The following is a 24,632-nucleotide window of genomic DNA, read 5'->3' as shown; positions in this document are numbered from 1 at the left end:
GAAATATCACATGTAAGAATAGCATCAAAACAACAGTGATCAAACCACTAATTGTGCCCAAAATCAGCATTGTAATAAAAAGCCTCACAAATATCAATCTAATCCATCACACAATCCCAAAACTTCAAAACATGCCATTGACATATTAAAAGCACACACAAGTCACAGAATAATTACGCCTTATTCATACTTCCCAATCATTCAGGAACAGCACTGTAATTCCGACTTCTACGCAGAATATGGACACCCAGAACTCCACCAGACAATCTCCCCGGACTGGACAAAAGAGGTAAAAAGGAACATAAAGGAGTTTCTTGGCAAAAGTAGGTACTCTTTAACATGCAACTATCTCTGCTACCAAAATGTATGTGAGAAAACTACCCCAAAAATATAGACACCCCAAAATTATCCTTCTTTAAACCTCAATTTCACGAGGTATTGTGTCCCCATGTTAAGGCACTCACCCTAACATTAATTTAACAAACATTTTAAAAATAATGCACCCCACTCAATTACAGAATTCTAAATCATAAAAAAGTTAAAGGGCCACATGCATCATTGTAAATTGCGGTCTCAAAGGGGCAGATTTGCAAAATCTGCCTCTTTACGACTGCAATTTTTGCATTTGAGATGCATCATCCCAAATGCAAAAATCGCTTTTTAAGTAATCGCTAAAATTGCGGTTACTTAAATTGCATTTGTATTTAGGGAATCTCAAATTGTGATTCCCTAATTGCAATCCAATAACAAAATAAAATTGCGATTACGCAATTACCATCAATTCAAAGTTGATGCTAATTTGCAAGAAGTTTGAAAAATGCACAAAAGTGCATTTCTTTTTCAAAGTTCTATGTTGCCCCCATACATTTCCTTGGGGCATGTGTGTGTGCAACATGTGTTAAGATTGCAATTTCAGGGGTGCATCAGGGTGTCCTTATGCACCCTTGCTCCCTTGAGATTGCATGCGCAATTTGCGAGTACCTATTTGGTACTCGCAAATTGCGCAGGCAATTCCCATTGATTCCTATTGACCTCTAGGCCCATAGGAATGAATGGGAAGCAACTCCTTATATGCAAATAAGGTATGTGTAGAAATCGTGAATGTTTTTGCAAATCCTACATGCATAAGCATTTGCGATTCCTAAATTGTGATTTCTTAGAAATCTCAATTTAGGAATCGCAAATGCACAATTTGATTCATGTGGTCCAAAGGGATTTATTAAAAATTCAAAGTAAGCGATACAGAACAAGTGCCATTAAAGCTTCCAGAAGCAGAGCTATACAGAGCAGGTAAAAGTAAGAAGAAGTCCAATGAGCAACAAAATCAAGAAATAATTGGACAGCCTCCCTAGTAGAATAGGAAAGTCTTCTGGCTTGCCTCCAAAATCGTGATGTTTTATACACAATTCTTGCATAGGATATGAGCAATGTTTTCGCAGTTTCATCATGGTGTGAGCAAAAGTATGATTTCCTTAACAAATCAGAACAGAAGAAAAATAAACATCATTACCTTAACACATAAGCACCATCCCAATTCTGTGAATAATTATTTAGCACTCTTTATACCAGTATCATCCACAGATGTTCACACGAACATGATACATTTAACAATAGGGCATTCTCTGAATGGATAAGTCCAGTGAGGGAACTGATGATGTGAATATTTGTTTCAACTTACATCCGCACCAAGGAAAAATGTAACCCTCACAGGGCAACTACTGCAGAGGAAATAAACCATTATGGCAGCAGGTTGACTGTGTTCTGCGAAGCCTGTGATGAGAGGATGTGTGCATTCGAAGAAGCAGGAGTGAGTGACAGAGATGGCATCTATCTTTTTCACAATGTACGTTTATACAGGTATGTTGTCTTACTGAAACATATATTAATACTCTATACTTCATAAGAAATTAGTATGAAGTGCAATTGAGCTAATTCAGTCTAGATACATAGAATCGTGTGTGGAAATCCATAGTACATATTAATATTGATGCAGAAAATCTAAACCCGATACAAATGTCTACTTTGATCAGAATCAGAAGTCTGCATTTTAGACTGCTTTTACTGTTAGATTCCAATAATGGTTTAACATGCCCACTCCCTATGGCGAGCCAGATTTCATCAGGGCGAGCTATTTTTAAGGCCTATACGGCCCTTTCTGGTGAGCTGACAAATAACAAGTGTTCTGTTCAACTACAAGTGAATGAGCAATAAAAATGCCTTTAAATCTTGTTTTTATCTTATCACATTTGCTGTGCATTCAGAGACAGAGGTCAAAAGTCAGTTTGTCTTCTTACATTTACTTTTTTTTTCGACTGCAAAATTAGAACATTTTGTAAAAGTGAACTTTCTGACAATTGTGCTGTGCAAAGCATGTGAGATAAAAGGCTGTAAGATGTAAAGCTTTTTACTAATGCATTTAAATAGCTAAAAAGTGAACTGCACAAACATTTCAAAATATATTTCAATAGTTATCTAAGCACATTTCTGTACTTCTGTGTGATGAAAAACATATTTTTATAGGATGAAAACATCAGAACATTTTACTTGGTGATGTGCAAATGATAAATATTGTTGCTGGCGACCAAGCCCTCCACAGGGCTTGGTCGCCCCACTCACTGCTGCCGCTCCTGCCTGCCTTTGCCGCCTCCTGCCTGCAGATTCCTTCGCTCGCTGCCCGCTGCTCCTGGGAATTTCCCGCTCCTCCTGGGAATTTCCCGCTGCCCGCTGCTTCTTGAAATTTCCCGCCGCTGCCTCCCTGCGGCCCTGCCCCCCTGTGATTCCATTCGCCGCCCCGCTCCCGCCACCCAGCTGCTCCTCCCTCCCGGCTCCTTACTTATTACGCCCCCAGAGCGACCGCGCAGCGGGAGCGCCGATTGAGCGCCAAGCCCGTCCGCGCCTGGCCCGCGCCCAGCGCCAGGACCCCTGGCCCTCCCCGCCGAGACAAGACAACCCGACTGACCTACGACGCCGCCACTCTCAACACACTCAATGCCGGCCGGACCCACGCCTGCTGCCGAGCCACCCCGAGACGCACCCACGGACCCTTCACCTGCTGCACCTGCAAGTTCACCTGCCTCCGAACCCTCCAAGACATACACCAGCAGCAACCACCTCAAGTGCATCCTGATCAACACCCGCTCCGTCCACAGACACGCGGTGGAACTCTGGAACCTCCTCGACGCTACATCACCGGACGTCGCCTTCCTCACGGAAATCTGGATGAACGCCTCCTCTGCACCCGACATCGCCATCCCGGACGGGTACAAGATCATCAGGAGGGACCGCATCAACCAGACCGGAGGTGGCATCGCCATCGTCCACAGGAACACCATCTGCATCACGACCGACGCCAACGACTCCTTCGCCGCAGCCGAACATCTCCACTTCCAGATTCACACCGACCCTAAGACGACCCTCAGAGGCACCCTCGTCTACAGACCCCCGGGACCACGCACACAATTCAGCGAAGACATCACAGACTTCATCAGCCCGCACGCCCTCCCCTCCACTGACTACATTCTCCTCGGAGACCTCAACTTCCACCTGGAGAACAACAAGGACCGCAACACCACCGCCCTGCTGGACAACCTCGCCCACCTTGGACTCAAGCAACTGGTCAACACCCCCACCCACTACGCCGGCCACACGCTTGATCCCGTCTTCTCTTCCAGCAAGTACATCACCTTCAGCCACGCCACCGGACTCCACTGGACCGACCACAGCTGCGTCCACTTCAGCTTCAAAAGATCCACGACCCACCACCACCCGCAACAGGTACCTCACAGGAATTGGAGCAAGATCACCGCAGACCAGCTCACCACCTCCCTCAGCCAAAGCCCACCCGCCAACGCAACGGACCCCAACAAAGCAGCCCGCAACTTCACACAGTGGCTGACCGCCTGCGCCGACGACCTCGCACCACTAAAGAACCCTCCCAGCAGACCCAGAAGCAAGAAGGCATCCTGGTTCACCGACGACCTCAAGGACTCCAAGAAGACCTGCCGCACCCTCGAGAAAGCCTGGCTCCTCGACCGGACCACCGACAACATGACCGCCTTCAAACACGCTACCCGCAAGCACCACCAGCTCATCCGCACCACCAAGAAGAAATCCCTGAAGGAACGACTGGACAACAACGCCCACGACAGCAAAGAGCTCTTCACTATCGTCAAGGAGTTCTCCAACCCCAGCACCGGCACCAACGACATCACTCAGTCACAAGACCTCTGCGACTCCCTCGCCTCGTTCTTCCACCGCAAGATCGCCGACATCCACAACAGCTTTGGCGCCCCACCCACGCACCCAACCGTCGAACCAACGCCCCCCACCGCCACCCTTCGCACCTGGACCACGGTGACCACCGAAGACACAGCCCGCACGATGAACACCATCCACTCCGGATCACCGACCGACCCCTGCCCACACCACGTCTTCAACAAGGCCGACTCCACCATCGCACCCCAACTCCGGAACATCATCAACGCCTCCTTCAACACCGCCACCTTCCCGGAGAGCTGGAAGCACGCCGAGATCAGCGCCCTCCTGAAGAAACCTACAGCGGACCCCACCGATCTCAAAAACTTCCGCCTCATCTCGCTCCTCCCTTTTACTGCTAAAGTCATCGAGAAGATCGTCAACAGACAGCTGACCGCCTTCCTCGAGACGAACGGATCCCTCGACCCCTCGCAGTCCGGCTTCAGAGCCAACCACAGCACCGAGACCGCCCTCATCGCAGCCACCGACGACATCCGGACCCTGCTCGACAAGGGGGAAACAGTGGCCCTCATCCTCCTGGACCTCTCCGCTGCGTTCGACACGGTCTGCCACCGCACCCTAGTCCAGCGCCTCAGCAACATCGGTATCCAAGAGAAGGCACTGGAGTGGATCATCTCGTTCCTCGCCGGAAGAACACAAAGAGTCCGCCTCCCCCCGTTTCGCTCCGAGGCCACCGAAGTCATCTGCGGCGTCCCGCAAGGATCTTCACTCAGCCCCACCCTCTTCAACATCTACATGAAACCTCTCGCAGCCATCGCACGCCAGCACAACCTCAACATCATCTCTTACGCCGACGACACCCAGCTGATCCTCTCCCTCACCAGAGACCCCGACACAGCCAGAACCTGCCGACACGATGGGATGAAAGACGTCGCCGAGTGGATGAAGGACAGCAGCCTGAAACTGAACTCGGACAAGACGGAAGTCCTCATCCTGGGATCTTCGCCCTCCGCCTGGGACCACTCCTGGTGGCCCCCAGCCCTGGGCACCGCACCCAAGCCAACCGACCACGCACGCAACCTGGGCTTCATCCTGGACCCCTCCCTCTCGATGACCAGACAAGTCAACGCCGTCTCCTCATCGTGCTTCAACACCCTGCGTATGCTTCGCAAGATCTTCCGCTGGATCCCGACCGAGACCAGGAAGACTGTCACCCAGGCACTCGTCACCAGCCGACTGGACTACGAAAAACGCCCTCTACGCCGGAACCACAGCCAAGCTACAGAAAAGACTCCAGCGCATCCAGAACGCCTCCGCCCGACTCATCCTGGATGTCCCCCGACGCAGCCACATCTCCAGCCACCTGAGGAACCTGCACTGGCTCCCCGTCGACAAGAGGATCACGTTCCGGCTCCTCACCCACGCACACAAGTCTCTCCACGACCTGGGCCCCAAGTACCTCAACGACCGCCTGACCTTCTACACGCCCACCCGCCAGCTACGGTCCACCAGCCTCACCCTCGCAGCCGTACCACGCATCCGAAGAGCCACCGCCGGAGGAAGATCCTTCTCTTACCTGGCTGCCAAGACTTGGAACTCCCTCCCCATCCACCTTCGGCTGACCCAGGACCATCTCGCCTTCAGGAAACAACTCAAGACCTGGCTGTTCGAGCAGTAGCATACCCCTCCCCCCAAGCGCCTTGAGACCCTCCCGGGTGAGTAGTGCGCTATACAAATGGCATGATTGATTGATTGATTGATTTCCAAATATTGTTCAGGCGCTATATATTTGTATCAACTAAAACTACATGTTATTGGGAAAGTCTGTGGCCATTTCAATGGGAAACGTGTTGTCTGTATATGACAGTGCACTGCCACATCATACTTTAGCATTATATTTATTAAAATTTAGTTTTTAAGTATGAACTGAGAAATATTCCTGCCCCGCCCTGATGACAATGCTATTAGTGAACTAAAAGGCAAGATAGGGATCATGTGTACCCTTTTCATATTATACTTGGAGCAAATGTTTTGTCTATTAAATCAAAAGGAGTATTTTTGTACAGCAGAAATACTGACCTTGCATATTTGAAGGTACTTTCCTATGTGATAATGAAGAAAAAGGTGGCTCCATGAAATAAAATATTTGCCTAGGATAACACAATTTGAGACCGGTTTATGAGACAAGTACATTACAGTTAGGTCAAGTAGGTCATTCTAGTTACAAGACCTACAGGCCTGTTAAAAACTCAAATATTTCCTGGCTAAGAAGTATAATAAAGCCTATCAAAATGAATCAAGTATGTAGTTTCTTTTTTTTGTAAGTGGAAACCGAATCAGGTTCCTTTTGTAGAATGTGTCCTTTAAAAAAAAAAGAATTGATGTCTCATATTGACTGCATATAATTAAGGTACACATAATGATGTGCGGCAATATGACTGCAGATTGCATATAATTAAGATACAAATTATTTGGGACAAAACTTATAGTGGAACAAATATACATTGAAAAGAGGCTATCGCATCTTGCTTTTTAGTGTTTTAATGTGCACAATGCCGCTGTAAATTAGCAATGAACTCTGAGTTTTGATCTTTGTGCCATTTAAATTCCATTTTCTTTCAGAACCAAACCCACCCATTGATGAGGTGATACAAAAAATGGGTGTTGTCCAAAGACTTGTGACGTTTCTTGAAAGGAAGGACAATCCCACTCTACAGGTGAGTAGCCCTATTGTGAGAAGGTGGTGTTGAATGAATACATTTGAACGGTACTTTTTATGTTTAATGTGCAATCCAGAGGACCAGGTCCAATCGTGGGTGGAGAAGTGTGTTAAGGAACCTATGTCCCTAGCCTGTGAGTGGGCACCAGAGAAGTGGGGCATGATGCTTTCAAGTCTAGATCTTGTTAGGCGCCATGGCAGTTTAGTTTTCATACCTGCTTAAGTAGCACTACTTCACAAAATACATCTTTTAATCTTACCCCAGTAACAGAATAATATTAAGTAGATAGAATTTAACAATTACGCTTATGTATGTTTTAAATGATTTTAGAGAAAAAGGTTGAATCAAGTATTTGGGAGACCTCCCTGAAAGACGTTTGAAAAGGAAATATAAATTGTGACATTGTAATGCACTCTTGGGCCTGAGCAACTTACAGAATGTAAATGGTTCTGTTCTTAATAGTTTTTGCTTGATTTGTTAATCAAAGACATTTCATTTTAAACACAACATATCTGAGGTAATTATAAAGATAATTGAAGAAAAAAACAAATGCTAAGTGTGAGGGGATTTTTGATACAATTGACCTTTTATACAAGAAATGACACAGGCAGTAGGCACGTCTTTATTGAATGTGAAAATTCGTTTCCATTAATCGACAGGGTTGCATGTGGTGGTGTGGATTGTGAGAAGGTGTATGTAAGAATGAGTTAATGGTTTGATCAGTGTATCGGGAGTGGATGGATGGATGAGAGTGCAGGAATGGTTGGATGAGTGGATGGATATGTGAATGGGTGAGTACATAGGTAATCAATGAACTGTATGTGAATTGATGAATGAATGATTAAGACATGTAAGAAATGTTTACATAGAAATCACGCATTCCCATTTTGGATAGTTTATTGCAGCATTTGACGTATTTTTATCAGCTGTATTTATTTTTTTGTGTTCAATTCATTGTTGTCATGCAAGCATTTAAACCTCCGCCACCATTTTTACAGTTCTTAGGAGAGCCTCCCATAGCTTGGAAGGAGTGGTTCAGAGATTTCAATGCTTTTTTAGGTGCTATTGATCGATTAAAATGAAGAGCAGAGAGGTAAAGATGGATACTTGAATATTCTTTGGGCATGGAAAGTCAGGAAATTTGTGCACATCTACCACCTATTATGTCAAAAGATGAGGAGAAATTAGATGAATATGAGGAAGCCGTAAAGAGATTATGAAAACATGTCTGCAAACTCTGTATTTGCTTGTATGTAGATAATAATTTTTTCAAGAGAACAGTCTGCTACAGCGTCTTTGGACACGTATGTGGCTTCATTGCGCTTGTTAGCAGCCAAATATGAATTTGGACCTTTTTGCTGATTTGTTGATTAGAGACCATCTTTTTCCTTCGTGTTATAATAAAAAATACAAGAAAGATTGCTCACCCGCAAAATTCCTCTTCTTGATGTGACTTTTAATCTATACTAATATAATGAAGAGAGAGCCCAAACCTTTGAGGCGGGTAATCTCAGGAACCATAGCACCAATCACAACACCCAATACAGCGTTGGAAAGGGCAGTTGCAGCAGAAGGACATAGGCTATGCAGACGCCCACCATATACATTTAAAAGGTAAAAGAACCGTGCCAGCAAAGTAGTCCCTTGTGGGCGTGTCTGCGTTTTGTTGTGGGCGTGTCCTGGGGGCGTGACAAACGCTGGGGGCGTGTGGTACGTTCTGCCCTTCATGCCATGTCTCATATTGTGTGGTAATCCCACCCTGCTCCCTTTAAATACCCATGTACCCCATAATCATAACCCACCCTTACTCCTTAAAATACCCCAACACCCTTAAAGACTAACCCATCTTAACCATATAAATATACCCTGTACCCCAAAACCCAAACCTATCCCTAAACATACCCCTGTACCCCAAAACCCAAACCTAGCCCTGAACCCTAAAAATACCTCTGTACCCCAAAACCCAAACCTAGCCCTGAACCCGAAAAATAACCCTGTACCCCAAAACTCAAACCTACCCCTGAACCCTAAAATACCCCTGTACCCCAAAACCCAAACCTAGCCCTGAACTCTAAAAATACCCCTGTACCCCAAAACCGAACCCTGAACCCTTAAAATACCCCTGTACCCCAAAACCCAAACCTACCCCTGAACCCTAAAAATACCCCTATACCCCCAAACCCAAACCTAGCCTGGAACCCTAAAAATACCCCTGTTCCCCAAAACCCATACCTATCCCTAAACCCTAAAACTACCCCTGTACCCCATAACCCAAAACTATATCTGAACCCTTAAAATACCCAAACACCCCAAAACATATACCTCAGTACCCCAAAACATATACCCCTATACCCATATTTACCTTATCCAAACATAAAAAAAACATGCTTTTACCATTCATGCATTTACAACGAATTTCGTTGTAAATGTATGCGTGGAAAAAGCATATAAAATGTAATGCCATGCGTTATAATGGCATTGCAGAGTCATGGTACTTTCTTAATGAAAGTATGCGGAGTGATGGTATGCGGAAAGAAAGTTGCGAAATAATGGGTGTTTACCCTCCCCGGTAAGTACATTGATGGCACGGCGGCCCACATCTCTAGCAACATACTCCTATTTTTTTTTTTTTTTTTTTAAATATTTTTTATTGACAGCACAAGCAATCATTCATTACAGAAGTAAAGCATTTTCAGAAAAATTATAGTACACACAATTCCTTAAAAGCTTAATCAAGTAGCAGTAAACAAGGAATATACCATAGGTCACGAAAAAAAAAAATACTCCTATTTTTTCACCACCCATTTAAAAAATGCACAGGTCTCTCTCATTGATGGCCAGCACCGACATACACTTTTAGACACACCTCCCGCCACAAGTTCTAGAATTGCGGACTTTAGAGCTGAGGAGCTAAGTTCGAATCTCGGCATCAGCTCAACATCCTGTGATTCCAGGCAAATCGCTTTGTCTCGCCGTGCCTCCAACAAATGAATGTGTTCTTCTGTAATGTAAATTGTGCTCATGCCATGTTGTCGAGTTCGCGCTATATAATATTGCAAGGAAAAATAAAGTAGGGAAACTCGAGTTCACACACTACTGAATGCGCACTCTTAAGTGCATCAGCAGTGCACTGTGAATCGGAGCGTTTCACAGGCCTGTCACAGATAAGAAATGCTATCAAAACGAAATCCTACAAAACAATATACTACTGGCTGGCAGCAATTCATACCCGGACAACGTCGGGATGGGCTGCTAGTCTAGCTAATACAATTCGAGATTCTAAGAAGTTGACAAAAATTCTTAACAATTCTGAGAAGTGTGTTACTAGTCAAAGGAAATAAAGTAAAATGACATCAAACATATTAATAGGACGAAGGGTGGAAACAATATGTGTGATCGTTGTGGATCTAAGTTTCCTATGGCTTCGTTCAAACAATGCCCTGCCATGAGCAAAACGTGCAATAAGTGAGAAAATACATACAGTTTTGCCAGAGTGTGTTATATGACATCAAGGAATAGTACTGTGAATCTTGTTCATGGAGATACTGACCAAGGATTAAATAATGATCTGAATAATGTACTGTTATATGTAAGAGTGCATGAAGATAAAAAATGAGTTCATAGTTCTAAGGACCATGTTGGATTTTTCACTCTTGGCAACATAGAAATGTTATTATTAACTGATTCTGGGTCTACAATTACCATCATATCCAAAGAAATATTTGTTAACATGGAATTGAAAGACATTTTACATCCACAGATGTTATTATTCCTCAAAGGTACAATTGTGTCAAAATTGATCTTGTGGAATAATTTGATGCAGTAATCAGATTTAAAGGGCGAGAGGTAGAAGAGAAATGTATGCCTCACAATGTGGTCCAGACATTCTTTGTAGGCATCATTTGGGATGTTTGGGTATTGTCCTCCAGCCAGGTTACAAACAACAAATGCTATTTGCCTAAAATGAATTACGCTGTTTGAATATAATTTTGGGAGAACAACAGGAAGTATTTAAAGAAGAACCTGGGAGGCTGAAAGATTTTAAGCATATTAATAAATTAAATGAAGGGAGAATCCCTGTCAAACATAAGTTTAGAGGTGTATCTTTAAGCATCACAGAAGAATTAGTTATTGAACCAGCTGTGCTTAGAAGGAGTGATTGAACCTGTGGAATCCTCCTTATGGTTGTGACTCATAAAAAGAATAATGAATTACGCATGTGTATTGATCTCAGGAGTTTGAACAATGCTATCTTGGTTGATGGGCATCCGTTGCCAAAAGTTGATGAAATGATAATTACACTTGCCTGTGCGAATATCTCTTCTAAACTGGATATGAGGTTTGCCTACCATCAGGTAGTTTTGGCTCAAGAGTCCTGACATTAAACAGTATTTGTAACACCCAGTGTTTTTTTGTTTTTCAATTTTGCAGAATTACTTTTGGATTTGCTTCTGTGGCAGGTGTTCTTCAGAGAGTAATCAGTGATGTTTTGATAGATATTAGAGATGTTCTGTTTTTTTAGGACAACATTCTAGTTTATTGGAAAGAGTTCTGAGCATGTTCACATGTTATATGCAGTCCTAAAGGTTTTGAAGGAGAAGGGGTTGAGGCTAAGAAGAGATAAGTGCATGTTTGGGGTAAGTGAAGTGGAATACCTTGGACATGTAATTTCAGGAAAAGGTATTGCTCTTCGTCCAGGGCTGTATAATGCAATTGAAGAGGTTCCATCCCCAATTGATTGTGCACAGCTTCAAGTCTTTTTAGGCAAGTGTTAGTTGTATGCCAAGTTTATTCAAGATTTTGCTACCAAAGTCGAAATAAGTCTTTTGAAGAAAATTGCCAAACTTGTGTGGAGCCAGGAGCAGCAGATAGCTTCTGCTGAAATTCAGAGATCGCACAAACGTACCATTACTAAACCTGTTTGCACCCGGTATATGTATAACTATTACGGTTGATGCAAGTGGTGTAGGTCTTAGGTTTTGTTTAAGATTGATCTTACGTCCAAGTGAAAGTGGAAAAATCTGCACAGACTTTGTTCAGTTGGATGCACCTCTCTCTACATGGCCTCCCTTTAAAAAGATTTCTCTGGAACAATCGGAACTAATCCTGCGTAAAATTAAATCTGCATCTCCTCCTGACCCTTGCCCCCCTTTTTTACTACAGAAGGCAGGTATGAATATTAATCACAATGAGCTACTACAGACGTATCTCCCTTCTTCTTAATTTAGGAAAGATGTTGGAATCTTTATTAAACAGGCAAATCAACAGCTTTGTCAAACACAATAATATATATAATATTCTTCATGCCTACCACTCTGGCTTCCGTGCTGGATTCAGCATGGAAACTGCTCTCTTGGAGGTATCCGAATTCATCAGAACTAATCTCAATCTAGGTCGGAAGGCAGAAGTTATTTTATTTGAAGGGTTCGCTGCCTTCAACATGGTGTCCCATAGAATTCTCCTTCAGAGATTGGAGAAGATTGGAATAGTGAGAAGGGCTTATGACTGGCTGCATTCCTTTCTTTCCCTAAAGAATACACGCTGTATTTTTATCTCCTTTCACTTCCCAGTTTAAAATCATTGTTTTTGATGTCCCACAGAATTCTGCTTCGAATACCACTTTATTCAACATCTACATGGCGCCTCTGGCCCCTGTAGTGCAAAAACAGGGTGTGATCATTGTATCTTATGCAGATGATACGCAACAGCTTGAAGATATGGTGTCCAATGCTTTTCATGGCTGTCTTAAGGCTGTTGCGGACTGGATGTATAATAACTGCTTACAGTTTAATGCTGTACGTTTGGTACACCCTCTCCTATTGATTCTTTGTTTTTCCGGCCGTCCATTCTGTACCAGGTTCCTACTCCATCTACAGGTGTGAGAAATCTTAGGGGAGGGTTCGACTCTACTCTGTCCTTTAAATCTGAATTTAGTGCTACACTCGGTACCTGTTTTGCTTGTTAAAATCTTTAAAAACGTTTCTTAAATATCTTTCTTTAGCCACTCTGAAGGGGATCATTTATGCCCTGATTACCTCTAGATTAGATTATGCCAGCGTCCTTTATTTGGGAATCTCTCAAGAGCTGCTTACACGGCAACATCACGTCCAGAATTTCGCTGCTCGCTTTGTATTGAACATTCCTAAAATACATACTATCAGATCAGGCTTAAAATGTCTTCACTGGTTATCAGTCAGATCTAGAATTGAATTTGAAGCTCTCCTAATCACTCACAAAGGCTTTTTTCAGAACGGTCTGCCCTATATTTAATACAGGTAAAAAACATATGTTCCCTCTAGGGCGCTTTGCTCTGCAATTCAAAATCTGCTTTTTGTTCCAAAGTGCGTAAACCCAAATCTGATGGCAGATCTTTCTCTTTTCTTGCACACACTATTTGGAATTATCTACCACTGTATCTTCGTATCCTCTCTAGTGAAAATGTATTTAGAGCCCAGCTGAAAACGTTTTTGTTCTGTGAGACTTAAAACCTCCTTATTCCCTGTTGTATTCCCAGCGCCAAGACTCTTTATTTGTAGCAGCAGTTGCACTCTATATAAATTCCTTCATCATTCATTATCTCAGGACAAAGTTGTCCATGAACACACTGTTGCATTTGCATCTCGTACCCTCTTTGAACAGAAGATGCTTGCTTGCACAAAGGTTGTTGATTGTTTCAGAGCCTTTGTTTGGGGTGCTAAGTTCATATTGTGGACTGATCACAAACCGTTGGTGTCATAATAAGTATATCTAATGTGCATTACTCAAAGATCACTGCTAGATTGGTATGGTTGAGTGTTAAACCATTAGAATAACATTTCTCAGTTGGACATATTTCTGGAAGTAAAAACAAAAAATCTGATTGTCTTTCTCATCTCCATGTTCGGATGATGAACAGGGCTCGACAAATCCACTCGCCCGCTCGCATTTGCGAGGGAGAATGGATCAGGACGAGCTATTTTTAGGTCCCACTCGCCCTTTCTGGCGAGTAGGAAGTCCAACTAACTTTTGTCCTCTGTCTTTGAAAACAGAGCAAAAGTGACACAATAACATGATTTAAAGGCATTTTTATTGCTCATAAAGGGAATGAGCAATAAAGATGCCTTTAAATCTTGTTATCTTGTCACTTTTGCTCTGTTTTCAGAGACGGAGGTCAAGTGGGTTGCAGTCAGGTCGAGGGGATTTTCCATGGTACTAGACCTGCAGGACTAGTACCATTTTTCAGATTTGTCGAGCCCTGATGAGGATGAACAATATATTGATGAACAGCAGGATGTGGATTGTCTTGTTGCAAGTGTGATGTGGACAAGTAGGAAAGGTGTCCGTGAAGAAGACTGGAGAAATGCCTTTGCGCTAGATGTTGATTTAAACATAGTTATGGTTTACATGAAAAGGGGTTGGCCAAGAGAAGGTTGTCATCTTTCAGTGTTACAAGCATATGCTAAAATGCTATCTGAATTGTGTGTTGAAACTAGGTTATTGTTAAGAACACATAAATGGGTTCCTCCCAACACTGTCAGAAGTAAGTTGTTGGACATTTGTCATGATGGTCATTTAGGTATGACCCTAAATAAGAGAAGATTAGGATATTTACTGGTGGCCAGGAATGGATAGGGACGTGGAGAGTTGTGTTGAAAAGTGTGTGATATGTTTGAGCAATGACAAAGGACTGAGACGTGACAGACCACCAATAAAAGTAGTGTGTAGTTCAGACAAAACGTGTGGGACAGAATTTGTTTGGATTTTTTAGGTTCATTTAATCTTCTTCCCAACATCCAAAATTGTTTCGATCACTTTTCCAAGTGGATTGAAGTGAAATTTGTTTGTGAGGCTAACAACAAAAGCGTAATAGTAATTCCTACTGATTTATTTGCCACGGAAGGATTTCTGTCTGAATTACTTGCAGATAACGGAGTGCAATTTGTTTCATCAGAAATTAAAGACTTTTTGTCTAAGGCTGGTATAAAACAAGAGAGATGTAGTTAATATCATCCTCCGAGCAAGTAGAGCAACCTAACAAAATGATAAATGAGTGCCTCAGAAGTGTGGTGATTGCTGCGGATGTGGGATACGCTGTCCGTGCAAAGTTGTGGCCTTACCATAACACACTTCACAGTGACTGCAGTATCGCCTTTCCTAGCTGTATGGGCAGAACTAAAACTTTCATAGCAATCATAATGGAACTTTTTAATTCTATTAAGGACTCAAAAGCAAGGATTATGCTGAACTTTCTTCACTTTTATTTCTCCAGCGGCCTTGCATAATATAGAAAAAACTACCTTCCCCATGATCACTTGGGTAAAGGTGAAACAAATGCCAACCAATCGCAACCCATTCTATTCCCAGAAGTCCTCTGTCTGCCGTTATGCTCCCTCGTTCTTCCTGCGACAAGAAAACACTCCGAAAGATCCATAATTTTTGGCTTGGGGTCCTCATTACCTGTGTAAAAAAGATTTAACACCATGTTGGTATTGTTCATTCAGAATATCTAAACAATCAATTCTTAACAAAATCATCAAGAATACATTTTCAAACAGTATATTTATACAAGAGCTTGAAACATAAAAATTGAATTTTAACCCTTGAGAAGTACCTACCCCAACGCATAAATATTTTATCTTTACCTTTGGTTGTCGCACTGTATTAGCTCCCAGCAATCGGGTGGGATAATCCTTGCCTCAGAGCCCTTAATAGAGTTGAAACTTTCCATGACGATTGCTAGGAAATGTTTTATTTTATGACCCGACCGAAGGCGAGGATTATGCAGGTGCAAAGCTTTAATACTACAAGGGAGGCCACATCTGTGACTGGTTTGAAATAAAACCTCTTAAAGGTAGACTTTGAGGGCCAGTCAGCAGCATTCAAAATATCCTTCAACCTGGCCCCCAAAGTAAAAGCGTTCGAGGCCCCGGTCACTCTAGCTGAGCGGGGCCCAAAATACGTGGTGTCAATGCCTGCCTCCTGCTTGACCCATCTAGGTCAACTGGCTATCGTAGGAGAATCTACCACTTTATGATGCTTCCAGAGTGCGATTAAAATAGTCTTTCCCTAGGAGGGCACAGATCCTCTGCCATAGATTCGTATTCCTGAATACATCTTACCACACAGTTTTGAAACGTAAAAGGAAAAGCGAGGTATGACACCACCCTAGAGTTGATCTTTGCCCACTGTGGAATATTAAATATAACCACTTCTAGAGTAAAAAAAAACTACCTGTAACGTCCAGGGCTCTCATGTCTGACGAGCATCAGCAAGAAATTTTGCATAACAGCATTGCTAGTTTCTCCACTAGTTCTCTACGGTAGTGATACTTGTTACTCCTAAAGACCATAAACCAGTGTAGGACCCTATTTACGTCCAATAGAATTGAATATCGGGGTTCCGGAGAAAGGGATAGAAAGATACCCCTCAAGAGTTTTCGATCCAAGGAATGGTCTCCTACTGGGTGGCCCTATAGGAGAGTGTGTCCCGCGGAAATGGCTGACCAAAAAGTGTTTATGGATCTGTATGCTAGACCTCCCACTGCCAACTCTGCCAAAAAGTTCAGGATATTGACAATACTTGTCCCTAAGAGATCCAGATGCCTTTGGACACACAAACCCATCCATTTCAACCAGGTTGATCTGTAGCATTTGACTGTGCCATCCGCCCAGGCCCTAGAGAGGAGTTCTTCAGCCTGTCGCAAAAGTCCTGAGACTTTCCAGTGTACCCTGAAGTCCCACACACCATGAGGCAGAGAGAGCCTTGTAGGATCATTGTGTGGGGGTTCCCTGATGGATCTTGTAGAAACTTTCGAAACTGGGTAAGAGGGATCCGAACATCCATCAGAACTGGATACCAAACTTGACATTTCCATTGCGGGGTCACTTCCACCACGTCTGCCTTCTGCATCCTCGCATGGCCAGGAAGGTGAGTGATCATGGAGAATGGGGGGAGCATACCCCTGTCCATCCTTCAGTCTTGACTTATCCGGCGCTACTGCCTCGAGGTCCAGCCTCCAGCTGAAAAACCATTCTAGTTGATAGTCCGGGCACAATGCATAAAGCTTGGCCGAGGACAGGCCCCATCTGTGTTGGAAGGAGAGGAAAAACTCTCAGGTCAAGTCTCCAGAGGCTGGAGTTCTGCATGTGTCTGGAGTGCCAGCCTGCCACCTGATTGGATGATCCCAGGAGGTTTTTAAGACCGCTATCTGGATCTCCAGAAAAAACTTCCAAAAGGATTTCCCCAGGTCAGAGATTATCCTGGTCCTGGTGCTTCCCAAGTGGTTGATATATTGAACCACAGCCTTGTTATCAATCTTGAGGAGCACACAGTATTCAGTCTTGTCTTTTGTCCAGCACTGGTCAGTAAACGACCCCACCAGCAATTCTAGACATTTGATGTACAACCGCTGTTATTGAGCAGAGACCTCTCTCCTGCAGAGAACTCTCCACATCTTGCACCCCAGCCGGTCCAGCTGGCATCTGATTCTATGACCAAGTCTGGTGGAGAGCCAAAAATTGCTCTTCCAGTCCAGGCTTTCATGTGGGATAACCACCACTCAATTTCCATTCTGGTTTTCCCCCGAGAGCAGCACCATCTGAGAGTATGTGAGCCCCCAGCAAAGGTGGTCGCCTTGAGGTGCTTCGGTGCCCGGTAATGGAGCAGACCCGGAAAAAGTTGCCTGGATAGAAGATGAAAGCAGGCCCACCAGGCAAGTGATCTGTCTCAAGGATGATCCTTGTCTGTGGAGAGACCATAACAGAGCATGCTGGGTCTTGGTAATTTTCCTGGATGGCACGCTTAGGATTCCCGCTACTGAATCTATCAAAATACCCAGAAATGTGATCCGGCGAGTAGGAGTCAAGATAGATTTCTTCACATTGATTGCAAATCCTAGGGATTCCAAGAGGTTGATGAAAAATTGCAGTTGTTATGACAGTTCCGTAGGATACTGCTCCATCAGGAGGATGTCATCCAGATAGATTATCCTATGGATCACCTGAACCAGAAGCGCTCCACAACTGGTTTCAGCACCTTGGTAAAGCATCATGGGGATGACGACAAGCTAAACTGGCGAGTCGAGAACTTGTACGTCTGAGAACACCATTGGAACTGAAGTAAACGCCAATGAGGAATGTAAAAGGTATTGAAAGGTAAACATCTTGAAATCCAGGCAGACAAGCCAGTCGTTGAGCCTGAAGCTGCCCCTGAGGGGTTTAATCCTCCCCCCCCCACTTTGAAGCGTCTGAAAATCAGCCATTCATTAAACTGCCTTAGGTTTCTGACAGGGCAATGACCTCTGTCCCTCTTTTCCACACGGAAAACATTGCAGATGAAACACCTGGGTTCACCTATGTTTGAGTTACCTTCCCTTTGGCGAGTAGTTATGATAACGAGCCAACATGGCAATGGGGCGAGGACGGAAAGGTTGGACTGAGGAGCTGTAAAACTTGATGTAGAAACCCTGCACCCAGGCGTCAGAAGTCAAGAGTTCCAATTGGAAAGAAAGTCTGCCAACCTGCTCCCTAATCTAAGTTGGGAAGAAGGGGTATCACGTACCGTTACCGAATGCGGGGGAACCAATTCCTCCGAAGGTGCCTCTGGACCCATGCCATTGGTTATAGCCTCTGGAGGAGAAGTAACTACTGAATCTATTGGGGTCTAACAGTACCCGTGTCTAGATGTTTTCCCAATAAATCCATCAAATAATGAATGACAGTACCTGATCACAAGAATATAGTTCAAAGATGGCTCCAGAATGAGCATGTGCATTCACTCAGCGATGTCTAACGGGTAAATGGCACACTGAAGAGGCTCAAATACTAGAATGGATACTGTTAACACCTTGGGTGCTCATGACGAGGTCAGCTCGTCATGAGCTCCGGTGCTCATGACGAGCTGAGCTCGTCATGACCGCGCCCGTTCCTTGGAACGCTCGCACGCTGGGCTGATTCCCCTGCTGTGCTGAACGTTCCATGGGAAGTTAATTAGGGGAGTGACCATCATTTTCAGTGTCTCCGCTCTCCCCCAACACGATAAGTACTTTGGGGACCACCCCTCTAGGAGTTTATCTACTTTCTTTAGGAGTTGTTCTTCGTTAATTTTTAGTGTCGTGATCAGATCTTTTTCAAAGTTTAAGCCCAAGTACTTGAAACTCTTCGGTTGCCAGGTGAGCCCCGAGTCACCTATTATTTCCTTACCACCCATATTATTTAACCACTTGGCTGCTAAGGCTTTTCCCCTCCTGTGCTGACATTTATTGAATCCCATTATACATGACGAGCTCACCTTGTCATGAGCACAGCTCCAGTGTGCCTCATGACAAGCTCACCTTGTCATGAGCATGCAAGAGGTTAATAGCTTGACCTCAGTCTTGTCTTTGTTTAAGGAGTAACCAGACACGTCAGAGAATTCCTCTATCGTGGATAGCAAGGCAGGTATAGCTTCCTCAGCCTGCTCAGATAAAACTAAAACGTCATCTGCATAAGCTGTTAGTTTGATAATGCATTCGTTAAATGGAATCCCTGGGATGTTATCATTGTTACGGATTTGATACAGGAAGGGCTCAATTGCCAAGAGGAATAAAGAGGGAGATAAGGGGTATCCCTGTCTAGTCCCTTGTTGTAACTTAAACGGTGAGGAGAAGGCCCCTCCTGCCCTTACCCTTGCCGTGGGACAAGCATACAATGACATGACCAATTTGGTGAAAAACGGGCCTAATTCAAACTTGTGCAGGACAGCCTCCAAATAGGTCCAGTCCACTTTATCGAATGCCTTCTCTGCATCAAGTGTTATCGCTGCAGTAGGCGTGGATAGGAATTTTGCTTTCTCAATGACATGCGCTAAGATTCTAGTGTTATCGCTTGATAACCTATTTTTTAGGAATCCCGCTTGTGAGGGGTGAATTAGGGATGGAAGGACTTTCTGTATGCGTTGTGCCAATATTGAAGCTAGAAGCTTACAATCTAGGTTGATTAGTGAGATGGGCCTATAATTCTTTGGGAGCTGAGGATCTTTCCCTTCTTTTGGTATAACGGCTATAACCGCTTCAGCTAGCGTCCCTGTTACCTCCCCGGTCTCGGCAATCTCATGGAACATATTTAATATTGGTGATGCGAGCGTCTGGGAGAAACATTTATAAAATTTTGCTGTGAATCCGTCCGGGCCGGGTGCCTTCCCACATTTAAGTGATTTAATCGCACTTGAGACCTCTGACTCTGATATCGGCTTATTTAGTGTCTCCCGTTCTGTCATGGTGTGTTGGTAAGTCACATTTAGTGAGGTAGTTTCCCACCCTCTCCTTCCTTACATTAATGTTCTTGGCATATAAGTTCTCGTAGAACTCCTTGAACAAATCCGCGATTTTAAGGGGGTCCGAATTGGGCCTTCCTTTGTCATCTACCAAGGAGTTGATTATGTTTTTTTGTATTTTAAATTTAAGGTGTGCTGCTAAACCTTTCCCTGCCTTGTTTGATTCGCAAATTTTAAACCGTTTTCTTCTGTCTAACCAAACTCCTGCTCTTTCACTGATTAGTTTGTTGTAGGCATATTTCTGATTTGTTAAGTTGTTAAGCGTTTCAGCAGATCTATTCTTCAAATATTCACTTTGGAGTATCGAGATATCTTTTTCTAGTTGCAATAGAGCAGCATTATGATTCCTATTTACCGCGGACGAGCTTCCCACCTGGTGGAGTCAGTGGTGTCGCCCTCCTTATTAATTGTTAAGTATTCTTTAATGGCGGTTTCTATGGTGTCTCTGTGTTTCTCGTCGTTTAGGATGGCGTCGTTGAGGCGCTACATTGACTGACGAAGTGTTTGCTTAAGGTTCGATATAGTTAGTGAGATGCATGAGTGGTCTGATACGAGTCGTGGCTCGATGCTTGTGTGTCGTGGCTCGATGCTTGTGTCTCAAGCTGGTTTTAACCACCACAAGAGAAGCATCGGGATTGGGCGGAGCGGGCTGGTTTCACGCTCCATGAGGGATTGGGAGCCTGTGCTTGTGAGCCCTGCCGATCTCTCCAACTAACAGCCTGGCGATATCCTAATGCGAATGCCGGTTTGGCTGTCCCAAACCAGCCAGCTAAACCGACACACACACTTGCAATGCCTTGTGCCCACCACTCATCCTATTGCAGATGACCCCGCCCTGAAGACTCAGCTGCAGCTCAGGAGTAAAACAAAATGATAATGAAGTAGTTTTATTAATTGGTTTATTGTCATTTTATTTTACATGCATCTGCTGGTTCCAGCAGTGGACAACACGGCTCCGCCATAATGCAGGAGCCGACCCTGATTTTTGGGTATAACAGCCAAGCACCATGTTGAAACGGCAGCACAGAGTAAATGACTATGACATTGGATCTTAAACAACCTATTGTTGTTATAGGAACTATTACATTCACAACCATGGCAATAGAAGCAGATATTTTAAATAATAGGTATTTAAAAGTCAAATTAGTTGCACAGTGAAATAGGTTGCTAATGCTTGTAAAATTGACCTGTTATTATTGTCTTTTTTTTCCTACTTCTAGTTTGAAGCAGCCTGGGCATTGACAAATATTGCGTCTGGAACATTTCTACATACCAAAGTTGTAATTGAGACTGGCGCTGTTCCCATTTTCATTCAGTTGCTTAATTCTGAGTCTGAAGATGTACAAGAGCAGGTAAATAACTGCTGTGTTTAAGTAAATGTTATCAGTTCTTTCTCAAGCGACCTTGTTTACTTAAGGGTGAAATGAATATGAGTTAGTTTGATCATACTGTGAAAGGAGAGCTTTTTGATTCACTATTGATTAAACCCATTCCCACACTCAAAACAAAGTCTAGGATTAATCGAAACAGCATGCTTTTGCCTGGCCAACTCAGCAACTAATAGTATGGCAAACAGCAGAAAAACTTTCTAAGAAATCAAGCAGTACGTCTAAACGGGAGTCCCCTTTAGAATAGCCTTGATAGGTAATGATTTTCTTAAAGGGCTTTTATACATTTGTAGGGAGTACTCAAGTAAATTATCCTTTATATTTTGACAATGACCCCACTAAGTACAGTGATGAGTTTGTTAATCCCCAGACCACCAGTGAAGCCAGCCTGGGATGCCCTTAGAGCACTTCACCGAGATGTTGGAACAAGCTGAGGACTAGGAACAGAGTAGCAGTCTCTCACAATAGCATTGCTGCTCTATCCTAGGACAGGTTACTTACGCGAGATGGCCTTGCTGTAAAATAACAGTGAGCTTTAACTTTCACTTTGCAATATCTCTCTGAGTGGTCACTAGAATGGAGTCACATAAGTCACTTTGCAGTTATTGGTATCACATTCATAACCTTTGATTTTAGGCTTTTGACCAGTTGTGGGGTGCATTATCACGTTCCTTTTGATAACCGCTCTGCAATTTGAACAGGTTAGGCATTATGCACCCGTACTTTGCCTCTCATGTGAAGCTGGTAATGTACTAGATTTCATTTTTACGTGCCATTTTGTTGATATTTTGATGTGTGTTATGAGCAAATACAGATAGATCTTTAGAATAGTCCTTAAAATCAAGTTTATTGCTAATAAGAGCACAGTACGTAAGGACTGTCTTTTTGATCTTATGGCTGACAGTAAAAGCGTTTTAAACAAAAACGATTTTGATATACCCTTTCCCAAGTGGCCACTTCAACAAATATATAGAGCTTCTGGAGCTATCAGTATTATCTTTGATTTCCTTCTGACCAGATGTGGGTTGTATTATCTCATTCCTTTTTATGTCTGCACAGCAGCTCGAACGGGCTTATCATGGAATTGTGCCCCTATACTTTGTCCCTCATCTGGAGCTCATAATGTTTAGGCTTTTGTTTTTATTCAAGCATTATCATTTTGATCACATGGCAGACATTAACATTTGTTTAAACAAAAACAATTTGTTTTTGTCCTTTTGATACTGGGCGGGCTTTGTCTGCTGCTTTCCTCCACACTTTGAGTAAAATATTCCAGGGTATTCTGAAACGTCCCCAACATTGTTGACATTTGTTTATTGCAATCAAAGTGACTCCTGGTAATTTGTTTTAACTCTCCTCAACTGACTCTTCTGTAAGTTGCTATTCTGAGGTTTGGGATGAAAACTGGCGTAGTACAATGAGGTATTCTGATTAGTGGGTTTTGTAGAGTTTGATAGAAATCTTCCCTTTAATAATGCACTTGCATACATCTAGGAATGTAATCTCGATATATTTAAATATTTGAACTGAAATATATATTCATGAATTTATAACATTCTAATATATTGATGTTGGCCACACGTTGTTGTTTATCTCCAACCCAAAAGAATGCAAATGTCATCAATGCTGTGCCTAACAAAAATTAACGTGTCCCCATGTAATGCAACTGGTGCCATGTAAAGCTCTCTGATACCTGATTCGGGTCAAGCTCGGGCTATATAAAACTCTGTTAAAAATAAAACCTTTTATAAAGTAGAATAATTTTCGCCCAAAAGGGATTGCAATATGTTATTGTGCTCAGATTTAGCCATGAAGATTTTTGTATAACATGCTGCTGGTGAATTAACCCTTTAATTAATCATTAAGTGTGAGGTTTAAATGGTTTTTATGTTCAAAGTATGATTAGTATTGTGAAAAATGTAAACGTTCTAGAAATACTGGGATTGTCTCAAGATTAAGTTCATTTGTTAAGCACCAATCCATAGAATCCAGTCTTTGGTTGCATGAATTAGATGTATGCAGTGACTTGCTATCAAGACTGTATAACATGGTTGTTGGGACTTTAGGTACAGCAATGTTCATCTGGGTATTTACAAACTGTGTGATGTCTTTCAAATATCAAGACTTTTGAACAATCTCTTGTAGATGGTGATATATGTATTTTCCAATATTTTACAAAATATACCCAAATGCAATATTATTGGCCTGATAGGCGGATAAAAAAGTCCCTTGTGCACTTAATGTAAGAAGCTGATTTGTGGACTCCTTGGGTTCTCTTGTAGCATGACTCTCTTGGCAACTTCATCAGTCTGTTTCATGCTGTAAACATAGTACAAAGTCTTACAGAAAATGGCTCGTAATTCATTATAGGATTGTTGTCCAATGCAGTGTGTGTATTGGTATCAGACACATCTTGTAAAGTATTGCATGGATAAAAACTAGTGTACATTGATACAATTGCTCCACCCTTGTCTATGACTTTGAAAGTAATATCCTTATTATTCATGGATTTGTTCCAAATGATCCTTTCTTTCAGGCCATACTGCCTCTAAACTGACATTTGTAAAATAAATTCTCCAAATCTTTTGACCCGATTTTTAGAAATGTCAATTATTGATGACATATACATACATTTAGGTTTACATTTCCTCTACACTACTTTTTGATTCACAGTAGAAGGCAGCACAATTTCAAACACGTGGCTTAGTCTAATATTTCTCATCAAATAAAACCAACAAAGAAAACTGCCACCAACAGTAACCTTCCAATAAAACAGTTGAAAGATTGCAGTACTATTTTCTTCAGGCTTTGACTCTCAGCATACAGCATCATAAGGCCATGCTAGAAGTTGACCTCTATAAAAATTAAGCTTATGATGCTGTAATTGCATGATTGTAGTTTACAATTACTTGACTTTTACTGCATGTGGTCCCTCAATGAAACTCTTAAAATGTTAAAGAGATTTTTTGTAAATGTGAGCTTTTCAATTGCAAATTACATTTTCCCCATTCCAGTCATG

General features: G+C 42.9%; 2 protein-coding genes across 13 annotated transcripts in view; one reads left to right on the top strand and one right to left on the bottom strand.

Annotated features, from left to right (window-relative positions):
* The window catches only part of KPNA5 (karyopherin subunit alpha 5), a 418,555-nt gene that overhangs the window by 93,686 nt on the left and 300,237 nt on the right, over positions 1-24,632 (top strand). For all 10 annotated transcript variants that reach the window (XM_078648496.1, XM_078648499.1, XM_078648491.1 and 7 more), the window contains 2 exons: positions 6,838-6,932; positions 21,446-21,577. In XM_078648496.1, the coding sequence (XP_078504622.1) occupies positions 6,838-6,932; positions 21,446-21,577 (227 nt within the window). The remainder of the gene's footprint in view (positions 1-6,837; positions 6,933-21,445; positions 21,578-24,632) is intronic.
* The window catches only part of LOC144763165 (uncharacterized), a 233,432-nt gene that overhangs the window by 23,307 nt on the left and 185,493 nt on the right, over positions 1-24,632 (bottom strand). The window contains exon 7 of one of the 3 annotated variants that reach the window (XM_078648502.1): positions 15,212-15,371. The exons of 1 other annotated variant lie outside the window; for it this stretch is intronic. The gene's annotated coding sequence lies outside the window, so the exon portion shown is untranslated. Of the gene's footprint in view, positions 1-9,554; positions 15,372-24,632 lie in introns of those variants that run through there. One more of the 3 variants, XR_013596169.1, reaches the window with a different exon arrangement.

Source organism: Lissotriton helveticus, chromosome 6 (assembly GCF_964261635.1).
Source record: "Lissotriton helveticus chromosome 6, aLisHel1.1, whole genome shotgun sequence".
NCBI classification, from domain to species: Eukaryota; Metazoa; Chordata; class Amphibia; order Caudata; family Salamandridae; genus Lissotriton; species Lissotriton helveticus.
This window is presented reverse-complemented; position numbering and strand designations above follow the sequence as displayed.